The sequence below is a fragment of the Bos indicus x Bos taurus genome, chromosome 16 (assembly GCF_003369695.1).
Source record: "Bos indicus x Bos taurus breed Angus x Brahman F1 hybrid chromosome 16, Bos_hybrid_MaternalHap_v2.0, whole genome shotgun sequence".
Classification (NCBI taxonomy): domain Eukaryota; kingdom Metazoa; phylum Chordata; class Mammalia; order Artiodactyla; family Bovidae; genus Bos; species Bos indicus x Bos taurus.
This window is the reverse complement of record NC_040091.1, coordinates 27,117,662-27,142,242: the sequence shown is the minus strand read 5'-3', so window position 1 is coordinate 27,142,242 and position 24,581 is coordinate 27,117,662. Positions and strand designations below refer to the sequence as shown.

Here is a 24,581-nt window from a genome sequence, read left to right as displayed (position 1 = left end):
AGATAAAGAACCTCAAAATCCAACCAGAGGGCACTTGCAAATATCCAGTGCTGTCCTGACACTTTGATTGATGGCCACCCCTTTTAATTAGTGCCTCTTGTCTCTGGAGGTTTCCAAAGAACTCACTTGCTCCCACCTCCTTCTCCCCCACCATCATTTGCCTTCGTGGGGAGACAGGGACCGAAGCAGGCGTTCAGCCTCACCAGTCCCTTTCACTGTGTGACCACCCGTGACCATGTGATCATCCACGCTTTGGCATGGGGCACTTGCACTGACCTTTCGCAGAAGGAAGCATATTCGCTCAATGTTCCTCAGCCGTTCCCTCTATCAGGAGGCACAAGAAAGAAAAGAGAGGGGAGGTTAGGTCTTCTGCTGGAAAAACACGAGAAACCCCTCATTCAGCCCCTAGTGGAGGAGGCAGAGTCCACTACAGACCCTTCCCAGCCGTGACCTTCAAGCTCCGACCTTTTGCTAAGAAGAATTTCAGCTCATATAACTCAAGAGCAAAAAAAAAACAAAAACACACAAATAAACCAATTAAAAATGGGCAGAGGATCTGAACAGTTTTCCAAAGACATACAGATGGCCACCAGGCACATGAAAAGGTGCTCAATCTCACTAATCACCAGGAAAATCCAAATTAAAACCAAAATGAGATATCACCTCACATCCGTTAGAATGACTAGCATCAAAAAGACAAGTGATACCAAGTGCTGGTGAGGCTGTGAGGAAAAAAATGAACCCTCCTACACTGTTGGTGGGAGTGTAAATTGGTACAGTCACTATGGAAAACAGTATGGAGGTTCCTCAAAAAATTAAAAATAGAAGTACCACATGATCCAGCATTCCACTTCTGGATATATCCAAAGGAAACAAAATTACTATACTGAAGAAATATCTGCACCATTATGTTCATAACAGCTTTTTTAGAGTAGCCAAGACATAGAAATAACCTAAGTGTCCATTGACAGATGAATGGATAAATCAGTTGTATATACATAAACAATGGGATATTATTCGGCCATAAAAAGGAAACCTTGCCATTTGTGACAACATAGACAGACCTCAAGGGCACTATGCTAAATAAAACATCAGAGAAAGACAAATACTGTGTGGTCTCATTTATTTGTGTAATCCAAAAACAAAACAATAAGAACAAGACAAACTCACAGAAAGAGAGATCAGATTTGCAGTTACCAGAGGTAGAGAGGGAATTTGACGGTGATCACAAGTTAAAATCTTCCAGTTATAAGGCAAATAATGGGATGTAATGTATAACATAACACGTATAGCTAAGATGCTATGTGGCATATTTGAAAGTTGCTAAGTGAATAAATCCCCAAAATTTCATCACAAGGAAAATATTTTTCTTTCACGTCTATACGACATGATAGATGCTAACCATTTATTTTGCAATGTTAACCAATTATTTTGCAACATTTGCAAGTCAAGTCATTATGCCATACACCTGAAACTAAATATACTGCTATTGCCCATTATATCTTAATAAAACTGAAAGAAATAAGAGTTTCAAGCTTTTCTCTACTGATCTTGTCACAATTATTTGCTCTTAACCCAACTTCCCCAGCAAACAGCATGGGGTTCAGCTTTCTTTTCAGCCCAGCACAGGTTTCTTTATTTCTTTTTCCTACAACCTCCATGTCCCTGTAAGACAATCAAACTAAAGAATAGGGACCACGTGCTCATGAATGTCCTGAAGCCTGGAGTCAGACCCCCTGGAGGGCTTCCCATTCAAGTCTCCAAGAGCATATGTGCCTGATTAGTGAATAAGATGGGGAAGCTCTCTGCCCTTGACTTTATTTTTCTAAAGTGACTGTATTTAGAGGAAGCAATCTTCCCACTCATTAGACACCAGCAGTGCCCCCGGGCTAAGAATTTTCAAGATGGCCGTCTCTAGAGTTTGGCTCACTGCCATGGAAAAATGCCCCAGGGGTGGGCAGGTGATGATGCTAGGCTCACACACTGAACGTTGCCTCCCCTTTCCTGCAGTGACTTTCGCGATCTCTGAAACCACCCTGAACACAGCTGTGGCATCTCCTGGTGCTTCATTACCAAGGCAATTTGGTTGCGGTAGACATGATGATAATGAGGCTCCTCCTGGATCTCGAGAAGACAGGTGGCTGGGCCACTTCAATTTCTCTAATTAAATCACAAATATAGCAATTCCTGTGCATCCTTTAAGCCCAGAGGAAAGAGCCCACATCAGGACAAATTAGCGTCCACAGGGCTAGGAAGACAGACCACATCCTCCTCAACATACATGTGTGCTTGCTCGTGTACAAGCAAATGCACACACACACAGCTGGGCATCGAGGCTGCCTAAATGGAGAACATGTGAAAAGACGTGAGATCCCAAGGATGAAAGGGGTGGGTAGTTCAGGACACACGCGAGCTCTTTCTCCAGCAAGCCAGATCCTCTGAAGGACAACATTTCTCCTTACTTTACAGTGATATTAAATGTCCCGCTGATAAAAGGAAAGGGAAAGGGTTACCATGAGAAACTCAGAGTAGAAACAAAGCATTCCTCCTCTTCTCACTGGCTGGAAGCGGGGACTGGTGGTCAACCAAAGGGTCCCACAGTATTTAGAGCTTAAATCTAAAGAACCAGTGGACCTCATGTGTGTTCATTTAGAAATACTCCACACCAATCAGCAGCTGTTTGCACAAATTTGTCCAGGACTACAGTTAGCAACCAGTGAAGCAGCTTTGTCAAGCCACCTGAGCCTGAGATGCTGCTGCAGAGGCTCTATGGGGGCCCAGAGAGCTTAAGGATGAGTTAAATTAGGCATCCAAAGTTTAAGTTCCTGCCAGGGAGTAACATCATAAAATCCAGGGGGAATGTGCCTAATACTCTTGCATTAGGGCTTTAAAAAGTATCAGACAGGAGTCCTTTACAAAGCTAAGGGCTTTAGTTTGTCTATAAGATGTCTGGTCTTTGAGACCCAGACTCCTTAATTAATTCATTGACTGATTAGATGTGTGGCTTTATTTTTTTAAACTTTTATTGGAGTATAGTTGATTTACAATGCTATGTCAGCTTCAGGTGTACAATAAAGGGAATCAGTTACATACATACATATATCCAGTCTTTTTAAGATTCTTTTCCCACATTACTACAAATATTGAGTCCCCTGTGCTATACAGTAGGTCCTAATAGTTATCTTTTATATATGAACGTGAAAGTCGCTCAGTCGTGTCCGACTCTTTGTGACCCCATGGACTATATAGTCCATGGAATTCTCTAGGCCAGAATATTGGAATGGGTAGCCTTTCCCTTTTCCAGGGGATCTTCCCAACCCAGGAATCGAACTGGGGTCTCCTGCATTGCAGGTGGATTCTTTACCAACTGAGCTATCAGGGAAGCCTATTTTATACACAGTAGTGTATTTATGTTGATCCCAACCTCCTAATTTATCCCCCCTCTTTCCCACCCCTGGTAAGCATAAATTTGTTTTCTATATCTGTGAACAAGTGTGGCTTTCATCATAGGAATAAAAAGTTGAGGTTCAGCTTCTCTGCTATGCAACCTCACCCTTTAACAGTCATTCATTCTTTCAGCAACAAAGTTATTAAGCACCTACTGTGTGCAGGTTCTGTCCTTGCACTGACCTTGTGCAGAAGCTTCCCATTGGACATACACTGGTCCTAATTTTCTTTGTTCTGCCCGAACTAAGAAAACTGTCAAGGTAAGATGGAAACGGGCATCACGAACCTGTCTCCTGGTTTCATCAACCCTCTTGCACCTTGGTGTTGAATTCACATGATTGGATTTGAGGGGCAGGACACAAGGAACTCTGGGTATTCTAAGTGAGCCACTTTCTCATTTGAGCCCAAGCCACCAGAAGGAAGCAAAACAGGCTCTTGACTCCCTGACATTCCAAACAGAAGCACCCTCTCAGCCTAGAGCAGCTCTGTGCACCTGGTCGATATTGACGGGCCAGGTGTGCGATGCTGGTGCCAACCACAAAAACATCCAGAGTGAAAGGAGGCCCGAGGTGCAACCCTTTCAGGTCTGGAGGAGCCAAGTTACCCCTGGGGGGTGGTGAGGCTGGCAGATGGAAACAAAATGAATTTTAAATAATGACAAGTTTCACAAGACAGGTCAGTTTTAAAGTAGATCTTAGGGATTCTTCCAACTTGCCACAAAACTCTGCTTCACACGGTTGACTTAGAAAGGGTAGGCTCTGTTTCACAGAATCAAGGGATTATAAAAACAGGTGTTTAAAGAATCAGATCTATCTCTTTTTCTACAACATAGAGTAAGTGGTAAGAACACAAGCAGACCTGGGTTCCAATTCTGACTTCACTGCGCATGAACTTTGAGTCCTTGGATAAGAGTCTAAATTGGGCAAATGAGGCCTGTCTCACAGAGTTATGAGAATTTTAGGTTTTATATGTGTGTGTGTGTGTGTGTGTGTGTGTCTATATGGGGCTTCCCTGGTGGCTCAGCAGTAAGGAATCTGCCTGCAATGTAGGAAACACAAGAATAATCCTTGGAGAAGGAAATGGCAACCTACTCCAGTATTCTTGCCTGGAGAATCCCATGGACAGAAGAGCCTGGTGGGCCCCAGTCCATGGGGTCACAAGAGTTGGACATGACTTAGCAACTAAATCACCACTGAATATATATATATATATAGTTTCTTCAGTTCGGTTCAGTTCAGTTGCTCAGTCATGTCAGAATCTGCGACCCCATGGACTGCAGCACACCAGGCCTCCCTGTGCATCACCAACTCCCGGAGTTTACTCAAACTCGTGTCCATTGAGTCAGTGATGCCATCCAACTATCTCATCTTCTGTCATCCCCTTCTCCTCTCGCCTTCAATCTTTCCCAGCATCAGGGTCTTTTCAGATGAGTCAGTTCTTTGCATCAGGTGGCCCAAGTATTGGAGTTTCAGCTTCAGCTTCAACATGAGTCCTTCCAATGAATATTCAGGACTGATTTCCTTTAGGATGGACTGGTTGGATCTCCTTGCAGTCCAAGGGACTCTCAAGAATCTTCTCCAACACCACAGTTCAAAAGCATCAATTCCTCGGTGCTGAGCTTTCTTTATAGTCCAACTCTCACATCCATACATGACTACTGGAGAAACCATAACTTTGCCTAGATGGACCTTTGTTGGCAAATTAATGTCTCTGCTTTTTAATATACTGTTTAGGTTGGTCATAACTCTTCATCCAAAGAGCAAGCATGTTTTAATCATGGCTGCAGTCACCATCTGCAGTGATTTTGGAGCCCAAAAGGGTAAAGTCTGTCACTGTTTCCACTGTTTCCCCATCTATTTGCCATGAAATGATGGGACCAGATGCCATGATCTTAGTTTTCTGAATGTTGAGTTTTTTCCCCAGCTTTTTCACTCTCCTCTTTCACTTTCATCAAGAGGCTCTTTAGTTCTTCACTTTCTACCGTAAGGGTGGTGTTATCTGCATATCTGAGGTTATTGATATTTCACCCTGCAATCTTGTGCTTGTGATCTGGAATCTTGTGATTTCAGCTTGTGCTTCATCTAGTCCAGTATTTCTCATGATGTACTCTGCATATAAGTTAAATAAGCAGGGTGACAATATACAGCCTTGACGTATTCCTTTCCCAATTTGGAACCAGTCTGTCGTTCCAAGTCCAGTTCTAACTGTTGCTTCTTGACCTGCATACAGATTTATCAGGAGGCAGGGAAGGTGGCCTGGTATTCCCATCTCTTGAAGAATTTTCCACAGTTTGTTGTGATCCACACAGTCAAAGGCTTTGGCATAATCAATAAAGCAGAAGTAGATGTTTTTCTGGAACTTTCTTGCTTTTCGAAGATCCCACTGATGTTGGCAATTTGATCTCTGGTTCCTCTGGATTTTCTAAATCCAGCTTGAACATCTGAAAGTTCATGGTTCACATACTGCTGAAGCCTGGCTTGGAGAATTTTGAGCATTATTTTGCTAGCATGTGAGATGAATGCAATTGTGCAGTAGTTTGAACATTCTTTGGCATTGCCTTTCTTTGGGATTGGAATGAAAACTGACCTTTTCCAGTCCTATGGCTACTGCTGAGTTTTTCAAATTTGCTAGCCTATTGAGTGCAGCACTTTCACAGCATCATCTTTTAGGATTTGAAATAGCTCAACTGGAATTCCATCACCTCCACTAGCTTAGTTCATAGTGATGCTTCCTAAGGCCCACTTGACTTCACATTCCAGGATGTCTGGCTCTAGGTGAGCGATCACACCATTGTGATTATCTGGGTCACAAAGATCTTTTTTGTATAATTCATCTGTGTCTTCTTGCCACCTCTTCTTAATATCTTCTGCTTCTGTTAGGTTCACACATTTTCTGTCCTTTATTGTGCCTATCTTTGCATGAAATGTTCCCTTGGTATCTCTAATTTTCTTGAAGAGATCTCTAGTCTTTCCCATTCTATGGTTTTCCTCTATTTCTTTGCATGGATCACTGAGGAAGGCTTTCTTATCTCTCCTTGCTCTTCTTTGGAACTCTGCATTCAGATGGGTATATCTTTCCTTTTCTCCTTTGCCTTTTGCTTCTCTTCTTTTCAAAGCTATTTGTAAGACCTCCTCAGACAACTATTTTGCCTTTTTGCATTTCTTTTTCTTGGGGATGGTCTTAATCATTGCCTCCTGTACAATGTCACAAACCTCCATCCATAGTTCTTTAGGCACTCTGTCTATCAGGTTTAATCCCTTGAATCTATTTCTCACTTCCACTGTATAATCGTAAGGAATTTTATTTAGGTCATATCTGAATGGTCTAGTGGTTTTCCCTACTTTCTTCAATTTAAGTCTGAATTTGGCAATAAGGAGTTCATGATCTAAGCCACAGTCAGCTCCGGGTCTTGTTTCTGCTGACTGTATAGAGCTTCTCCATCATTGGCTGCAAAGAATATAATCAATCTGATTTCAGTATTGGCCATCTGGTGATGTCCATATGTAGAGTCTTCTCTTGTATTGTTGGAATGTAATAAAACCCACCCAAAATTTAACAGTAATAACTGTTAAATAATAATCCAATAATAACCCTGTACTTTACAAGTGGACACCAAAGCCTGTTCCCTTGGTCTTTTAGTACCTCCCGAAGAATACAACTCTCTTCAGGGGGCCCACAGCTAAGGAGAACAGACCTCTTTGTCCCTATCACTAGAGAATTATGTCACTAAATGATGCCACTAAAGCCTTCCAGGTTAATACTAATATTCACACAGATATATACTATATATGTGTGTGTGTGTGTATATATGTATAGTCACACTAGTAAATCCTGGCATTCACTCTACAACTTTTAACTGAAACTATCAATAGAACTACTCAAACAAAAACTTGCCTTAGTCCTGGAAACCAGGGCCTGGAGGGAAGTTCAACACAATGCAGGCTCACTGAGCTTATTAGACTGAGAGACAGACCTGCATGAACTATGAGCTCCATCCTTTGAGTTCTGGTCCAGAAGAGTCTGGAAAAGGCTCTGTACAGGCCTGGCTGGTGCCTGGCTCTGGGACGTGGGCTGCACTGAGCCAAGGAGTGGATAGCCAGCATCCACCCGACTCTGCAGACACGAGGTCCTTTTCCTCTGCTCATGTCGAGGCTTCTTCCTACATCCATTCCAGGCACGTGGAAGCAGTGGTCATGGCCTGACAAGCCAGACAGAGCAGGAGGACTCAGGGAGCAGCAGGGGCAGGGGGTTTCTCATATTCTGAACCAGGGCCAGACAACTGGACTACATCAGGTTCCCAGGGGAAGGCGAACCGACCTCAAACCCAGACAGCCTCCCAAGATGAATGCTCCCTGGGTGATGGATACAGTGAAATGAGCTGTGCATGTTAACCCCCTGCAAGTTTCCCTCTGAGAAACCTGGCAAAGTACAGAGTGGGGATGACCACAGTGATGCTCCCACATCCACCAATGTGATGGACAGCCTGGAGCCGCTCTCCCTGCTCAAGACCCACTAACACGGGGCCACAAGGAATCCACAGCCACGGCACACAGAGCTTTCCCACCCAGGTACTGGGACTGCTATACTTGACTTTTCAGGATAAGTTGAGACCTCTGCAGCCTCAGGGACTACCACCCTGAACCAGACATGGAGGTGCAGCCAGGGCCAAGTATGTGCTTCACTCACCCTACTCATCAAAACCTTACCCTCCTTCACAGGCCCTGGGTGGCCTGGAAGGACACCACCCTTCCAGTCACCCACAACTCACCGCATGAAGAGGGTTGCACTGGTCGATGGGGCTCTTAAAATCCGTTCTTAACTCATCAAAGGCAATTATCTGAAATGGAAAACACAGAGTCAAGATGTTAGTACAAAGATGAGTCAGTTCACCAAGTGGAAAGCTTCCTATAGATGTGGTCCAAAATAACTCAGGAGGCAGGAGAGGGGTGCCAGTGACACGACACTGGCCAGGAATCACTGTCAAAGCTGGTGAGGGGCACTTGGGGTTGACTGTACTCTCCTGTCTACATTGTATATGCCTGAAAATCCCCTACATGGGGAATGAGAAGGATGTTGTTTAAGGGTACATATTTAAAATAGCAGATAAATAAGTCCTGGAGACCTAATACACTGTACAGTGGTAACAGAAAACAAAATTCTATTATAAACATTATACTTGCTAAGAGACTAGATCTTAATTGTTTCAAGTACTAGAAAAAATGGTAACTGTGATGGGCTAGAGGTGTTAGTTAAGGTGAAAGGGGCAAGCATATTGTAACATAAATATACCAAATCCATACACTGTACACCTTAGATGTACTCAATGTTGTATGTCAACTATCTGAATTTTTTAAATCCCCCAAATAAAGGTTTTTTTAAGTTTCCAGTGCTTCATAAAAATGTAGAGAAAACTTTGTTACAGTGAGAGCAGGCTGGGCTTTGGATAAAGGTACACACACTCACAAAGTTAAAACTTGAAACCAGCACTTTCCATTTTCTCCTGAAGGAAAAAGTTGTTTATTTTTTACTTTTGTTTATTCTGGCAGAGATGCTGATTAGAAGTTTAATGGATAGAAGTCAGGCAAAAGGGAGAAGAGAAAATTAAGAAAGCAGAGTTGACAATACTAGGAACAATTGAATCTTTAGTCATTCAAAGGCTGGATGATCAGCTCCTGGACAATCAAGGTGTCAAGCTTACTCCATTGGACTTGAGTTCTCAAGGTCATTCTGGACAGAAGCTCAGAGGTCCCCAGAAAGCAATGGTTTCCCTATCTGTCTGGAGGGGAAAATATTAGAGGTGCCCTTCTCCAGTCACAGAGTGAGGCATGACCCAGCCACAGAAAGAACTAGCTAGAAGGGACGCTTCCTAACCCCCACCACTTTGTCCCCCAGGTGTCACCAGGGACTCAATAACAGAACAAAGGTGTGTACAGCCAGTAGGGTGTCCTCTCCTAGGGTGCAAGGGTCTCAGGACCTGTCCTGGGCTGCACACAAATGGACAAACCAACTCCCCCAGGAAGGCATATCCCAGGGGTCCCTGAACACTCGGGAGAATTGCTGAAATGGTGAAGCTAGTGCCCCTGTCCAAAATAGTCCCTGTTCCAGCAGCAGGGGTTGAGAGCAAGTACCGAGTGAGGGAAAATGACTTGTTTCCCTTAAAAAAGCAGGTATGATTTTAGCTCAGTCACATGTCACTCTGATTTTAATACTCCTACAGAATTAGGGGAGAATTCTAGTGTAAGTAATATTAGAGAGACACATTTCTGTATCATCCCTTGCCAGATAGTTCATTATCCAGCTGATACCTGAAGCTTTAGTAACAAGAAACTCACCAGTTACTGAAGATGCTCCTTCTATCCCTGGCTACCTCTAATTAATCATTATCTTCCTTAACTGAACTCACATATAACTCCCTAAGGTTTACACCCACATGCTAAGCCAGTGTGAGCAAACCACAGCCCACAGGTCAAATCTAGCTGGCCACTCATTTCTGCACAACCTGTGTGCTAAGAATGGTTTTTACATCTTTAGAATAACAGAAAAAATTAAAAGAATAATATTTTGTGACACATTAAAATTAGATCATTTCAAATTTCAGTGTCCATCGATAAAGTTTCATTGGAACATAGACACATGCATTCTTTTATACATGGTCTATTTTCTTGCACCACAATGGCTGAGTTGAGTAGCTGCAACAGAAACCATATGGGCAGCAAAGCTCAAAATAGTTACTATCTTGCTCTTTAATAAAAAAAACTTGCTAACCTCTGTTCTATTCTTTTATTTCTCCTCTGAGCTGCATGTTGTCCAATATGGTAGCCACATTTGGCTATTTTAATTTTAATTAGTTAAAATTAAATTTAAAATTCAGTTCCCACATTCTAATTGCTTAAAGTCACATCTTTCTAGTAGCTATTAAACAGCATAGATATAACACATTTCCATCATCACAGAAGGTTCTATTGTAATGCACTGCTTTAGAGACACAGAGGATCACTGAATCCCTCTTCCACAAGGAATTCCTATCAGTATTGACAGCTATGGTGAACCCAGCAAATCCTTCTTCAGGCTAAATCTCTCCAACCATTATATATATATATATATATATATATATATATATATATATTTTTTTTTTTTTTTTTTTTTTTTTTTTTTTTAAGTCACTCAGTCATGTCTGATTCTTTGTGATCCCATGGGCTATACAGTCCATGGAATTCTTCATGCTAGGATACTGGAGTGGGCAGCCGTTATGTTAACTGGCACTAAATTATCTCACCCTTCTGATTGTCCTTCAGTCACATTACAGTTGTAAACGTCTTTACTAAAACATGACTGTCAGAACTAAACACCATACTCAAGGTGAGGTCAGTTGGCTCAGAGAGTAAAAGCACCACTCACCTCCTCTGTTCTGTAAACTGTACCTCTGTTAACGTGACCTGATAGCATTAGCCTTTTTGTAGACACATCATATGCCTGGTTTCATACTGAACTTGCGTTACATAACAGCCCAGGTCTTTTTTATGTGCTTCAGTTAAACTAAACCCACTTCATTCCACACACCCATTATTGGATTATTGGTCCCTAAAAGCGGTAACTGACATTTATCCCTTTTAACTCCTCCCTATTGGTCCAATGTGTTGAGATATGTCTCCAAACTACAAATGTTAATGAACATAATGTGCTCAACATCTACATCTATATCCCCAGATATAAATGCAAACTGAGCAGAACCAAGGGCAGAGCCTGAAGATCGCCCTCCTAGATCCCAGCAGGCTGACATAAGCAAGCATTCCACTCATTATGTACCTAATTATAAAGACAATTCATCAGATTTCATCTAGTCAACTAAAAATCTCTGGATGGCGTTAGAACCCCATTACTGTTGATACAACATATATAAGCTCCCCAAAGAGGCTGGTAGTCCATTCAGAAAAGGGATCAAGCCCCCCACATCACCGCTGTAACTGAAGACACAAACCCGCGTGATTCCTGCCTCCAGACCGCTCCCTATCTAAGTAAAGGGATGTGAGTCTGGGCTGAAGGGAACAAAGGCGGCTGATGCTTGAAGCAGCTAGACAGGAGCCCCAGGGGGTTTCAAGCTGCTGAGTTGAGTCTGACAGCAGGCAACCACAGCCCATCTCAGGACCCGACTTGAAGGAAGCTGTGAAAAAAGGAAGGCCAGAGTGAAGCTTATGCCTTCAAGCTCCATGAGATAACAATTACTTCATGGGCTTTCTGATAATGGTGATGGTAATGGACAGAAAGGCTTTCAGTATCCCCTCCCTTGCATGCACGCATGCTAAGTCGCTTCAGTCGTGTCTGACTCTGTGCGACCCCGTAGACAGCAGCCCACCAGGCTCCGCCGTCCCTGGGATTCTCCAGGCAAGAACAGTGGAGTGGGTTGCCATTTCCTTCTCCAATGCATGAAAGTGAAAAGTGAAAGTGAAGTCGCTCAGTCCTGTCCGATCCTCAGCGACCCCATGGACTGCAGCCTTCCAGGCTCCTCTGTCCATGGGATTTTCCAGGCAAGAGTACTGGAGTGGGGTGCCATTGCCTTCCGCTAACTACTAACTAAACAATCCATCTATTCACTTGACATTCAGTGAGCACTTTTTACCCACAGGCACTGGGCTAGCCCCTGCAGGTACAAAAATCAACAAAATACAGCTCCTGTCCTCAACAAGTCTAGAAAAGAAGACAAGCATGTAAACAGATCATCATGCTATAATGCGATAAGTACTATTAACAAGACAACTATAATAATATCTACCATTTAGTGCATGCTTACATGTTGGGCTCTAGGCTTCACACTAAACATGCTTTTTATCATTTAAGTCTTCAGCCACCCCATGAGATAAGTACTAGTTTTGTCCCTATTTCAGAAATTAAAAAACTGAGACCAAAAGCGATTAAATTACTTGTCCAAGATCACTGCTTTGGGGCCAGGATTTAAACCAAAGCCTCTCTGACACTAAAACCTATACAGTTACCATTAAGTCACCCTACCTCCAGTACACACAGAGAGAAGGAAACACAGTCCAAGGACAGGTGGGATGAGCACCTATCTCTGTGGAACAAAAACAAAGCTTCCCAGAAGCTGTGAGGTTTGGGTTACCCTCTGGGGGGAGCCTGGTGGGCTGCCGTCCATGGGGTCGCACAGAGTTGGACACGACTGAAGCGACTTAGCAGCAGCAGCAGCAGCTTCTTAGCACTAGTTCCTAGTTTACCACTCCCAGACTCCTGGCCAGTATCTGAGAACAGAACACTCAGTACAGGATAGTGGAGCCCTTTGGTGCCACAGATTTCTATCTGGAGCCATGCCATTAGCATCAGTGATGGACTGTGAGAAAAGCATGATGACGATGCCATGATCAAAGGATGACCGGTTTAATTCAGCTGTATCCAAAGGCCAGCTTACCTGAGCCTCTGCTCCCCCGTGCAACCCAGCTACATCATTAGCTTGCTCCTTTTTGTTGCTGAGTAGTATTCCACTAGAGATGACCAAAGTTTGTTTACTCATCCACCTGTTAAAGAACACGTGGTGGACTTCCCTGGTGGTACAATGGCTAAGACTCCAAACTCTCATACAGGGGGCTTGGGTTCGATCCCTGGTCAAGGAACTAGACCCCAAGTGCCGCAACTAAGAACTGGAATGCCACAACCAAAGATCCCGCATGCCTCACCAAAGACTGAAGATCCCGCGTGCTGCAACTAAGACCCACCACAGCCAAATAAATAACTTCTTTAAAAAAAAAAGAGAGAACATGTGGGTTTTTCCAGTTTTTTTACAGTTATGAATAAAGCTGCTAGAAACATCTGCGTAACAGTTTTCATGCAAATGTGTTTTCAATTTTCTTGAGTAAATAGGACATGTATTGCTGGTTCATGTGGTAACTAACTGTATGTTTATATAAGAAATGGAGAAACTGTTTTCCAAAGTGGCCGTACCATTTTGTATTCCCATTAGTAACATAAAAGAGTTCCAATCACTCCACATCCTCATCAAAACTTAGTATTGTCAGTTTGGGTTTCTTTTATTTTAGCCATGACAATAGAAGTGTAGAGATATCTCATATCTCCAATAATTAATGATATTGAGCAATTTTTTGTGGGCTTAATGGTCATATGTATGTCTTTTTTGGTGATGTGTGAAGTGTGTTCAAATCACTTGCCCAACTTTTTAAAAATTGATCTCTTTGTTTTCTTATTGATGATTTTTGAGAGTTCTCTGTATATTCTGAATACAAATCTTTGTCAGTTATGCAAATTGAAATTTTCAAAAAATTTTAATTGACGTGTAGTTGATTTATTCTTGCTTGGAGAATCCCATGGATGGAGGAGCCTGGTGGGCTGCAGTCCATGGGGTTGCAAAGAGTCGGACATGACTGAGCAACTTCACTTTCACTTTTCACTTTCATGCATTGGAGAAGGAAATGGCAACCCACTCTAGTGTTCTTGCCTGGAGAATCCCAGGAACGGGGGAGCCTGGTGGGCTGCCATCTATGGGGTCGCACAGAGTCAGACACGACTGAAGCGACTTAGCAGTAGCAACAGCAGTTGATTTACAATGTTGTTAGTTTCTGGTTTAAGTGATTCAGGTATACATATATAGATATATGCTTTTCCATGTTTCTTTCCATTATGGTTTGTTACAAGATATTGAAAATAGTTCCCTATGCTTTACAGGTAGGACATTATTGTTTATCTATTTTATATATAGTAGTTTGCATCTGCTAATCCCAAATTGCTAATTTATCCCTCTCCCCACTTCCCCTTTGGTAACCATAAATTTGTTTTCTATGAGTCTGTCTCTGTTTTGTAAATAAGTTCATTCGTATCATATGCAAATATTTTCTTCTTTTCTGTATCATGTCTTTTCATTCTTAACTGGATGTTTCTCAGAGCAAAAGTTTTTCATTTTAATATTTATCAGTTTATCCAATTTATCAGTTTTTCTTTTATTGATTGTATTTTTGGTGCTGGATCTGAGAACTCTTAAGACCACAAAGATTTTCTCTTAGGTTTTTTCCTAAAATCTAGAGTTTTCATAAGGGAAAGTTTACACTAAAAATTCAGTTTCTTTAATAGATTTAGGACTACCAGGTTATTTCTTATTACATGAGCTTGGATAGTGTGTGACTTATAACTAGCCAGTTTCATCACAGTTGTCAAACTTATAGGTTGATATCAGAGTCACCTTCACTGCTTATTTCACTTTCTTGTATAGGGAATCTTCCTTCCTTGTTCTCTTGACAAATTTTTGAGATGGAGCTTTGAGTGAACACAGAAAAGACTAGACAAGGCAGCAGCAGGACAGTGGAGACACAGCAAGACAAGCAGCTCTTCCACCAGCTGCATGACAAACATTTTAGCCAATCAGGTTGCCTACAATCCTGCCTGGGACTGCGCTGTGCAGGGGACGCTGCTCAAGAGGGACAGAATGTTGAGCAGAACAGAATGTTTCTGAATCCTGATCAGCTGATGCTCCATGTAGCACCATGCAGTTGTCTACATACTCCATGTGGTTGTCTCTCTGTGACTTGAAATCCTAAAAAGAAAGTATTGAGTTACTGAAGATGCCCCAAAGACTCTTCACTAAGCACCCACGATGTCCCTGACACTGGTCTTGGCTCTAGGATATAGCAGTGAACCAGAAGACAAGGTCTCTGTCATCACAGACAAGGGCAGAAGACAGAATCAACAAATAAACAAACAAACAAAAATCTGAAAATGCCAGGCTGTGTGAAGAAAGAACAAGGTGATATGGAGACATAAAACTGGGGGGGTGGGGGTGGTCAAGGAAGGCCTCTTGGAGGAGGTACCATCTCAGCTGAGAGACTGAGTGATCAGGAACCAGACACAGAAAGTTTCAAAAGAAGGAAGTTATTATGCTGCAGAGGCCCCAGGGGGGAACAAGGTCATCATGGGTGAGGGGCAGAAAGGCCACAGCAGGTAAAACCCAGTGACTGAGAGAGACAGCGGGAGGGGATGGGGCCCAGAGCAGGACTGACCAAGAATCCTACCTGTGTGGGACTCAAATAACCCACTCCTCAAAGCAGACCTGAGAGGAGAGACCCTGTTCAGCCCAACTGCTCCTTTGGTGACGTGGCCTCTACGTGACTCTCAGAACTAAGTGCCTTGGCCGCTTGTGGTTCACAATCCAACGAAGGGGTGTGACCAAGAGGGACGATACGAGACAGGTCAGTGTGGGAAAGCAGTGCCGTGTGTGCACACTGGGGAGCAGGTGGCAAGCTGATGATCTTCTGGTCCTTCCTGCGAGGCCGTTAAATCACTCAAATGTAAAGTCAGTGCTCAGAGGCAGTATGAGGAAAGACCAGGAATCCTGGCTAGTCAGACCCAGAAAGCCAGAGGGTGACTTTGGGTTAACCCAACCCAGAGAGTGACTGGACACGAGAAGAGCTGTTCAAAGTTTTCTAACGGGAGGGCACATGGCCTGAGACCCCCAGAAGTTCTGTCTACTGACCATCTATCAACAGGGACAGTTCTTTCACCCAGATATGTGTTCAGACTCTTGTCTGCAGTAGGGCCACCTGGGCAGACCTTCTTTTTTGATTTCTCCATGTTGTGGGCTGAACCTCAGAATGTGGCCTTATTTCGTTTTTGTTTGTGTTTTTTTAATTTTGGCCGGGCTGCGTCCCTGCTGTGGCCTGCGGGCTTCTGTAGCTGCAGCACATGGGCTCAGTAGTTGTGGCGTTCGGGCTTAGTTGCCCCGTGGCATGCGGGATCTTAGTTCCCCAACCAGGGATCGAACCCACGTTCCCTTCATTGGAAGACATTTTCTTAACCACTGGACCATCAGGGAAGTCCCCATGGCCTTATTTGAAAATAGAATTGCTGCAGAAATAATCAGTTAAAATGAGGTCATACTAGATTAGAGGCCCTAAACCCAGTGACAGCATCCTTATAAGACACAGAAAAGGCCACACAGAAATGGCGGGTGGGGATGATGCAGCTACAAACCAAGGAGCACGAGGGATGATCAGGAGCCGGCAGAAGCTGGAAGTCACAGGGAAGGAGCTTGCCTAGAGCTGTCAGAGGGAGCAGGGACATGCCCTGACTTTAGACTTTCAGACTCCTGAACTGTGAAAAAATAAATTCCTACTGAGTCACCGGGTTTGTAGCAATTAGTTAAGGCAGCCCTGGGAAACCAATACACTCTACTTGCAAAATATCTGAAATTGTTGCTGCTGTGACCTAAGATGTTTACCAGAAGAGAAGGGCATGGGGTGCTATCAGTGAAAGTTGGTTAGTGTGAAAGAAGCCAACAGAAGCATTTCCAACCCAAAATATATACCTTCCCTGGGGAAACAGGCATTTACACTCACCACATGCCTTGTAAGTTCCCTAAAGTCATGCTTAGAATATACTTCTAATTTAGAAAGAAGTCAGGTTTTTGGTTTTTTTTTTTAACTTCTTCTCCACGTCTTGTCCCAACAGGAGTAATTCCTTCAAACCACTGCCCAAGCCTTGGGGCCATTTTTGAGAGTCAGGAGTTCAACTGGATGGGAGGGAGAAGGGGGATGGGAACAGCTTTACTGGTTGTAACACAGATGGCTTCAGTTTAGTGTTGGTTTTATGTCTGACGCTGGAGCAGCTGAAGCATCCTAAAGGTTCTATTCACGGATTCTAAATGGCTATGGGCAACAGTTTGCTAAGCCACACCTGAACCCCCAGGAAGAAAGCAGCATCAGCTCCACACTCATGGGTACCACTTCTGCCGGCCCCACAGCCCGCTCCGCACCATCGCTAAGTGAGCCACCATCAACTCCACGCCTCCTGCTGTCTCTTTAGAGGCAAGAAGCCCACACCTGGAGGAGGGCTCAGTGGGGTCTTAACCCTGCAAAGACTAGCTGTGTGACCTTGGGCAAATCTCACTTCACTTCTCCAGACTGTGGTTTCCTTATTCAGAAAATGGAAATAATAACCATCCCTACCTCTACACGGCACCATGAGTGTGAAATGAGGTGCCACAGATCACAGCATCAGAGCAGGAGAGATAAAGATGGGGCTGGATGAGGAGTGAACTGCCGTTACAGAGAAGGCGCCACATGGTAGAATGGTTAAGCCTATGCCTGTGAGTCAGAAAGTCTCAGTTCAAATCGAAACTCCACCTCATCTATTTGTGAGACGGCAGGCAAACTGTTTAACCTTTCCAACCACAGTGTCCTCAAATATAAAGACGGGACAGTAATGGTTCCCACTTCCTATTGTGGCTGTGAGGACTAATGGAAATAATGTCCATAAAAGCACTGGGCACAATGCCTAGTGGCAAGAGTAAATATTGTTATTTTTATTACTGTAGTTATTACCAGCATGCAGATGCTAGGACTCCACTTCCCTGGCCTTGAGCACAGTCTGGATCCAGAAAAACCCAGCCACTTTAGGGGAGGAGGATGTAGGTAGGTGTGGAACCATTCTGAGGCTACACATGGATGAGAAAGTGGCAGGGCCCATCCTGTCCCCGGTGGGAGACTGAGCACTGGTATACTGGGAAGGAGGCTGGGATCAGCACATCAGCTGCGAAAGCAGACATCAGCCCCCAGACCAACCCCTGGACCCAAATGACGAGTACACTTGGGGACACAAGGACACAACCTATTTGCCACTGCCTGTGCCAGTGCAGACACAGTCAGTTTTGACATTGTTTCCCCGGTGCTCATCTAATTAACAAAAAACAAAGACGCCCCAGAGCCAGGTATGTCTGGCATGGGAGCCAAGAGAACAGGAGACCAGGCAGGCACAGCTTCAGCCAGGGGACATTCCAGAAGGGAGGAGGTCAGGAGAAGGCCCCCACGTTCTGCTAACTTGGGGTGGGCGAGGCAGCCCCTCTGAAGAACACACGCAGTGAGGGAAGGGTGGGAGTGGAACAGGGAAGAACAAATCCCACTCCATTCTGAATGTTTCTCTTACTTTAATCTCTGTATTCCACTCTGCTTTCACTACAAGAATGCCGCATGTAGCCTGGGATGTACAGGACAGCCCATCCTCAAGGCTCCGACCTTTAGAGGCATAACCCTTTTTCATTCACACAGAGATAAAAAGTTGCAGAACAGAGGATATCATTTGTCTTGTTGGAGGTTTACCGGAAAGTCATGATCTTTAAACACCTACAGGGACAGTTTCAAGAACAAAAGATTCTTACACAAAGAAGTCTGCAATAACCAGCCATACCCCCTCCTCCACTAGTATAAAAGAAAGCCTGGATTTTAACTTGGGTAAGATGATTCTTTGGGGGACTTCCCTGGTGGTCTATTGGTTAAGACTTCACCTTTCGATGCAGGGGCTGTGGGTTCAATCCCTGGTTGGGGAGCTAAGATCCCATATGCCTTGTGGCCAAAAAAACCAAAACATAAAATGGAAACAATATTGTAATAAATTCAATAAAGACTTTTAAAATGGTCCACATCAAAAACAAATCTAAGGGAAAAAAAAGATGATTCTTTGGGACACTAGTCCAACATCTTCTCCGTCTGCTGGCTTTTCAAATAAAGTCACTATCCCTTTTCCCAAAGACTTGTCTTTGAATTTACTGGCCTGTCACACAGCAAGCAGTACAAGCTCTTCGGTAACAGGAGGGCAGCAGCGGGCAGCATTCTGAGGTCTTCCTGGTCTCACTCAAGCAGGCCACAGGCCCCTGTTCCACTCAGCCCCTAACCCAGCCAGCACCCACAGTACCATAACCTGCTATGTGATGCAAGTTGGGAACCACAGAGTCTAAGTGACTGTTGGCAGCCTCAGGTTCCCCCTTTCTCCTACCACACTTGCACTTGCTCTGCCATCCTTGGTTCTCAAACTTGAGATTTCAGGAGCAATTTCTGGCTTGAAGGGTTTGGTGACCTTCCAGACACCTTTCTGGGTCTTGGCCATCAGCTTCCCACACAGCTCTTGGAATTGCTCCTCCCTTCTGGTTCCAATGTCCTCTGTTTCTTAGGGCAAGCAAGTGCCCCCTCCAGCCCCCAGGCCTGCAGTGCCCCACAGCCAGTGCGCCCAGTTCTGGGGGCGCACATGTCCAAGGGTAAGTGTGAACATGCATCAGGGAGGCTCTAACACCCCGGAGAATCTTCCAGGAAGATCCATCCTTATCACAGCTGTTGTTGTTTAGTAGCTAAATCGTATCCAACTCACTGCAACCCCATGGACTGCAGCCCACCAGGCTCCTCTGTCCATGGGATTCTCCAGGCAAGAATACTGGAGTGGGGTGCCACTTCCTTCTCCAGGGGATCTTCCCAACCCAAAGATGGAACCTGCATCTCCTGCATTGGCAGGCAGATTCTTCACCACCCAGCCAGCAGGGAATCCATCACTCTTCTTCCTTATAAATACTTACTAGGATCTACCATTTGCCAGGCACCATGGTAGGAGTTGGAGATGCCATAGAAAGGAAAGCAGACAAGGCACAGGGCTCTCCCAGTGACCAAGGTCACTTGACCAAGGTCTCCTGAGTCCTCTTCTCAGCCAGGCTTCAGTCCTGGGCTCTGCGTCTATCCTTACCAAGTCTAGTTTTGCTAAGTTGGTTGAGAGAATCCCTACTCTAGATATCTGATCACCCTGGCCTGTCTTCAGTAAGAATGCTAGTAAGTCAGTTTAGTAAACCTCTCCACCCACCCATAAGGTCTCATCTTAGTGATTTTTCATCACCAACCCCTTTACCATGCTTATTGACTACAAATCCCCATTGTCAGGGATTTCCCTGACGGTCCAGGGGTTAAGAATTTGCCTTGCCTGATTCATGCTGACATTTGGCAGAAACCAACACAACACTGTAAAGCAATTATCCTTCAATTAAAAATCAATGAATTTAATTAGTTTTTTAAAAAAAGAATTCACCTTGCAAAACAGGGGATGTGGGTTCCACCCCTGCTCAGGGAACTAAGATCTCACCTGCCACGGGGTATCTAAGTCTGCACCACAACTAACAAGCCTGTGAGCCACAACTAGAGAGAAACTCACCGACCACAATAAAAGATCCCATGTGCCACAACTAAAGCCCAACACAGCCAAAACTAAAATAAATATTTTTAAAAATCTCTGTTGTCCTTGTATTCATAATTGAGCCCACTCTATCTCCCTTATTGCAATAGCCCTGATTAAGCCTCCCTTACCACTTTAACAAGTGCCAGAATAATTTTTTCTTTAGCACTAAATTTATTCATTCTCATGTTAACTTCGAAAAAGCAACAGCCTCAGGGCACAACAGCCTATTAAGCAAAACATTGACTTTTCCAAATGTGAGTGTGAACTCTTTAATCAAATTAAAGGTGGGATATATATAAAGGGATGCAAGACCCCAAGCTCTAGGACAGAACTTAAAATTTTCTAAGTTGGTGGTGGTGGGTTGCTTCTTTTGGCTTGAGATTCTCAGAAGCAGAGGGTGAATTAACCACACTCCTTGGTTCATAACACACTGTCATCACGGATCTGAGCAAGGCCCTCTCTTACTTTACTAATTTATCTATTCGTTTCCTTTTCTCCCATTAGCCTTTCCTTCTATTAGAGGTGGTTATCAGTTTATGTTTAATGGGTATCTTTCTCTTTGTTATATCTTTACAAAATGTGCATATGTTTGTGTACATGTGTGTGTGTGTGTGTGTTTGCATGTGTGCTGGGTCTTCACTGCTGCACAGGATTTTCTCTAGTTGTTGTGAGCTGGGTCTACTCTTCATTGTGATATAAGGGCTTCTCATTGCAGTGGCTTCTCTTGTGGAGCATGGGCTCTAGGCACTCAGGCTTCAGTAGTTACAGCACACTGGCTAAGTTGCTGCAATTTCCAGGCTCCAGAGCTTGGCTCAGTAGTTGTGGTGCATGGGCTTATTGCTTCACAGCATGTGGGATCTTCCTGGACCAGAAATCGATCGAACCTACATCTCTTACAGTGGCACGCAGACTCTCATCCACTGTGCCAACAGGGAAGTCCCCTGTGTGTGCACATTTTTAATGTACCTAACTGTATCGCATTCTCTTGCTTACCTCTTGCACTTAGCAAAGTAGCTACAGGGCTCCACAGGTATAGCCTCTACCATTTGTCTATCGGTGCTCCCAGGGAGAGACACAGACTAATGACCTTTGCACATCGAATAATGCTCCAAAATCCCCATGCATGTTCCCTTAGGGATTGGTCTGACATTTCCTCTAGCTTTATACCTAGGAATGGGACCTCTGGGCCATGAGGTTTATGGCTTTTTTTAATAGAACTAAGTACTAAGCGGCTGCAGTCCACAGGATCGCAAAAAGTCGCCCACCAATGAAGCAACTAAGCACGCACACACTCCGCCACCACCCTCCTAAGGGGCTGCACCCCGCTGTGGGGTGCTAAGGACTCTTCAACCTACCTGCCTGCCAACACCTAGCAGCATCCAGCTTTCCCCCTTTTGAAGTCTAATAGGTTTTAAGTGATCTTTTTGTTGTTTTAACTTGCTTTCTCCAGATAGAGCCTCTCTCCATATAATGGAGACCTTTTATATTTCTTTTCTGTAAATTGCCTGCTTAGCTGCTAGGCCCATTTTTCTATGTGGTTGTTGCTATTTTTCTTTTTGATTCGAACTTGTTGCTACTGTGCTGTAGATGTGAATCTTCTTTCAGTTTTAGACATATTGAATACCTCCTCTCATCCATCACCTATTAACTGTAGTATCCTTCATTGAGTGGAAATCAAATTTTCCCTTTATGTTTTATATTTTTTGAAGTTTTTTAAAAAAGGAGTTCTTCCTTGTTCCCAAGACACACAGATAGACTCTTATGTTATTTTCCATTTTCTTTATGAGATTTTAGTTGTCTAGTTAGTCCTTTCCTGTCCTCCAACACCAGTGACTTCACTTGTTGTTAAGTCACATCTGACTCTTTGTGACCCTATGGACTGTAGCCCACCAGGCTCCTCTGTCCATGGGATTTCCCAGGCAAGAATACTGGAGCAGGTTGCCATTTCCATCTCCAGGGGATCTTCCCGACTCAGGGATCAAACCCACATCTCCTTCATTGTCAGGCGAATTCTTTGCCACTGAGCTACCAGGAAAGCCCAGTGACTAGGCTATGGAGAGTCAACTAAAAGGGATCAGAGTTATTAATTCATTCACTGAATATTTAATGAGCCCCTACTCTGTGAGGCATTATGCTTGGAGCTGCAGACAGAAGAAAAAACATTGTCCCTGGGGCAGCAGATAGACAATAGGACATTGTCCTTGGACTCAATGACAGGAGTGGAATAGCAACTCCATGTGACATAACAGGAGATGAGAGAAATCCGGGAAGGGCAACCCTAACTTGAAGAGATTAAATTTCAACTTGCAAACTGCCTGGATGAGACTTGTCTCAGAAGGCATGTGTAAATCATATGCAAGTCAGATGAAAATGACTATGCAAATATTTGTATATCCCAAGAATAGCCCAGAGAGGAACATCCTTGGGACTTTAGAATTCCTTTCCCAGTCTAATGTAAATCAGTGCAGCCACCAATGGAGAACAGTATGGAGGTTTCTTAAAAAACTGAAAATAGAGCTATCATGTGATCCTGCAATCCCACTCCTGGGCATATATCCAGAGAAAACCATAATTTGAAAAGATACATGCATCCCATTGTTCACTGCAGCACTAACTACCATAGCCAAAATGTGGAATCAACCTAAATAAATGTCCATTGACTGATGAATAAAGATGTGGTATATAGATAGATAGATACACACACACATACATATGTATATATTAAGAAGGGCATGGTAACCCACTCCAGTATTCTTCCCTGTAGAATCCCACAGACAGGGGAGCCTGGTGGGCTGAAGTCCATGGGGATACAAAGAGATACAACTGAAGTGACTGAACAGCCACAAATGCGCATGCGCGCGCGCGCGCGCGCACACACACACACACACACACACACACACACACACACACATTATAATATATATATAAATAATACGGAATAGTACTCATCCATTAAAAAGAGAATGAATAATGTCATTTGCAGCAACATAGATGGACCTAGAAATTGTCCTACTAAGTAAAGTAAGCCAAAAACAAATACCATATGATATTGTTTATATATGGAATCTAAAAAAAATACAAATGAATTTATACACAAAACATAAACAGACCCATAGACATAGAAAATAAACTTATGGTTACCAAAGAGGAAAGGAGGTGGGAGGGATAAAATTGGAGTTTGGGACTATCATATACACACTACTATATATAAAATAGATAACCAACAAGGATCTACTGTGTAGCACAGGATACTTACACTCAATATTTTGTAATAATCTATAAGGAAAAAGAATATATGTACTCTTTTATATATATACATAAAACTATATATATATATAACTGAATCACTTTGCTGTACACCTGAAACTAACACAATATTGTAAGTCAGTGATACCTCAATAAAAAAAAAACAAAGGCAGAATTCCTTCCCCAATCTAGAAGGATTTGTACCAGGACTAGAATGTTAGGCTTTAACAATCAAGTCTTCAAAACCAAACGTGGAATCAATCATGAAGAAAAAATTGATCAAATGCCCTCAACTCAGCCTCCGTAGTGCACCTAATGGGCAGACTCTTTCCTTGGAAAGCCTTTTTCTGGGAGTCATTTCCTCCATAACTACACACACCCATGAATGAGTTCAGCGAAGGAAGGCTTAGCCATAACTCTCTGTAGAAACCTCCAAGGGCTTGCAACAACACTTCAGGTAGCAAATGCCTGCTGGAATGATCTTCTCCTGCAGAGAGACTTCCCCACCAGAGGAATACCTAAACACTTTATTTATTAAGGCTTTCAAAGCAGCACCATCTGCCTTGAGAAGTCTTAAGAGCCAGGCACTATACATTTAATAATTGAAATAATTCAATGGAAGAATAGCAACTACAGTATCAAGTGGGAATGAAACCAAAACGCCCAGGCCATGCCTCTGCTGGCAGTCCTTCCAGAGCAGGGGAGAAAGCGGGTGGATAACCTCACAGCAAGCGTGTATCAATAGCCCACCTCCCCACCCTCAGTACCTGCAGGCACATACAAGGTAAACAGCCCAAGCTCAGGGAAAGGGTACCTTCCTGTGTGGGACTCAGGAACTTGAGTTTGGGTCCGGGCTTTGCTCTTGACTATGATGTTGGGTAATCTCTTTGCCT

General features: G+C 43.6%; 1 protein-coding gene across 32 annotated transcripts in view; it reads right to left on the bottom strand.

Moving 5' to 3' along the window:
• Window positions 1-24,581, bottom strand: part of CNIH3 (cornichon family AMPA receptor auxiliary protein 3) — a 276,611-nt gene that overhangs the window by 66,824 nt on the left and 185,206 nt on the right. For 19 of the 32 annotated variants that reach the window (XM_027564569.1, XM_027564571.1, XM_027564567.1 and 16 more), the window contains 2 exons: window positions 8,216-8,284; window positions 277-324 (listed from right to left, as the gene is read on the bottom strand). Coding sequence is in view for 23 of the 32 variants with exons in the window: in XM_027564552.1 (XP_027420353.1) it covers window positions 277-324; window positions 8,216-8,284 (117 nt within the window). In the remaining 9 variants the exon portion in view is untranslated. Of the gene's footprint in view, window positions 1-276; window positions 325-7,420; window positions 7,646-8,215; window positions 8,285-24,581 lie in introns of all 32 variants that reach the window. The other 13 variants (XM_027564554.1, XM_027564561.1, XM_027564558.1 and 10 more) reach the window with 2 other exon arrangements.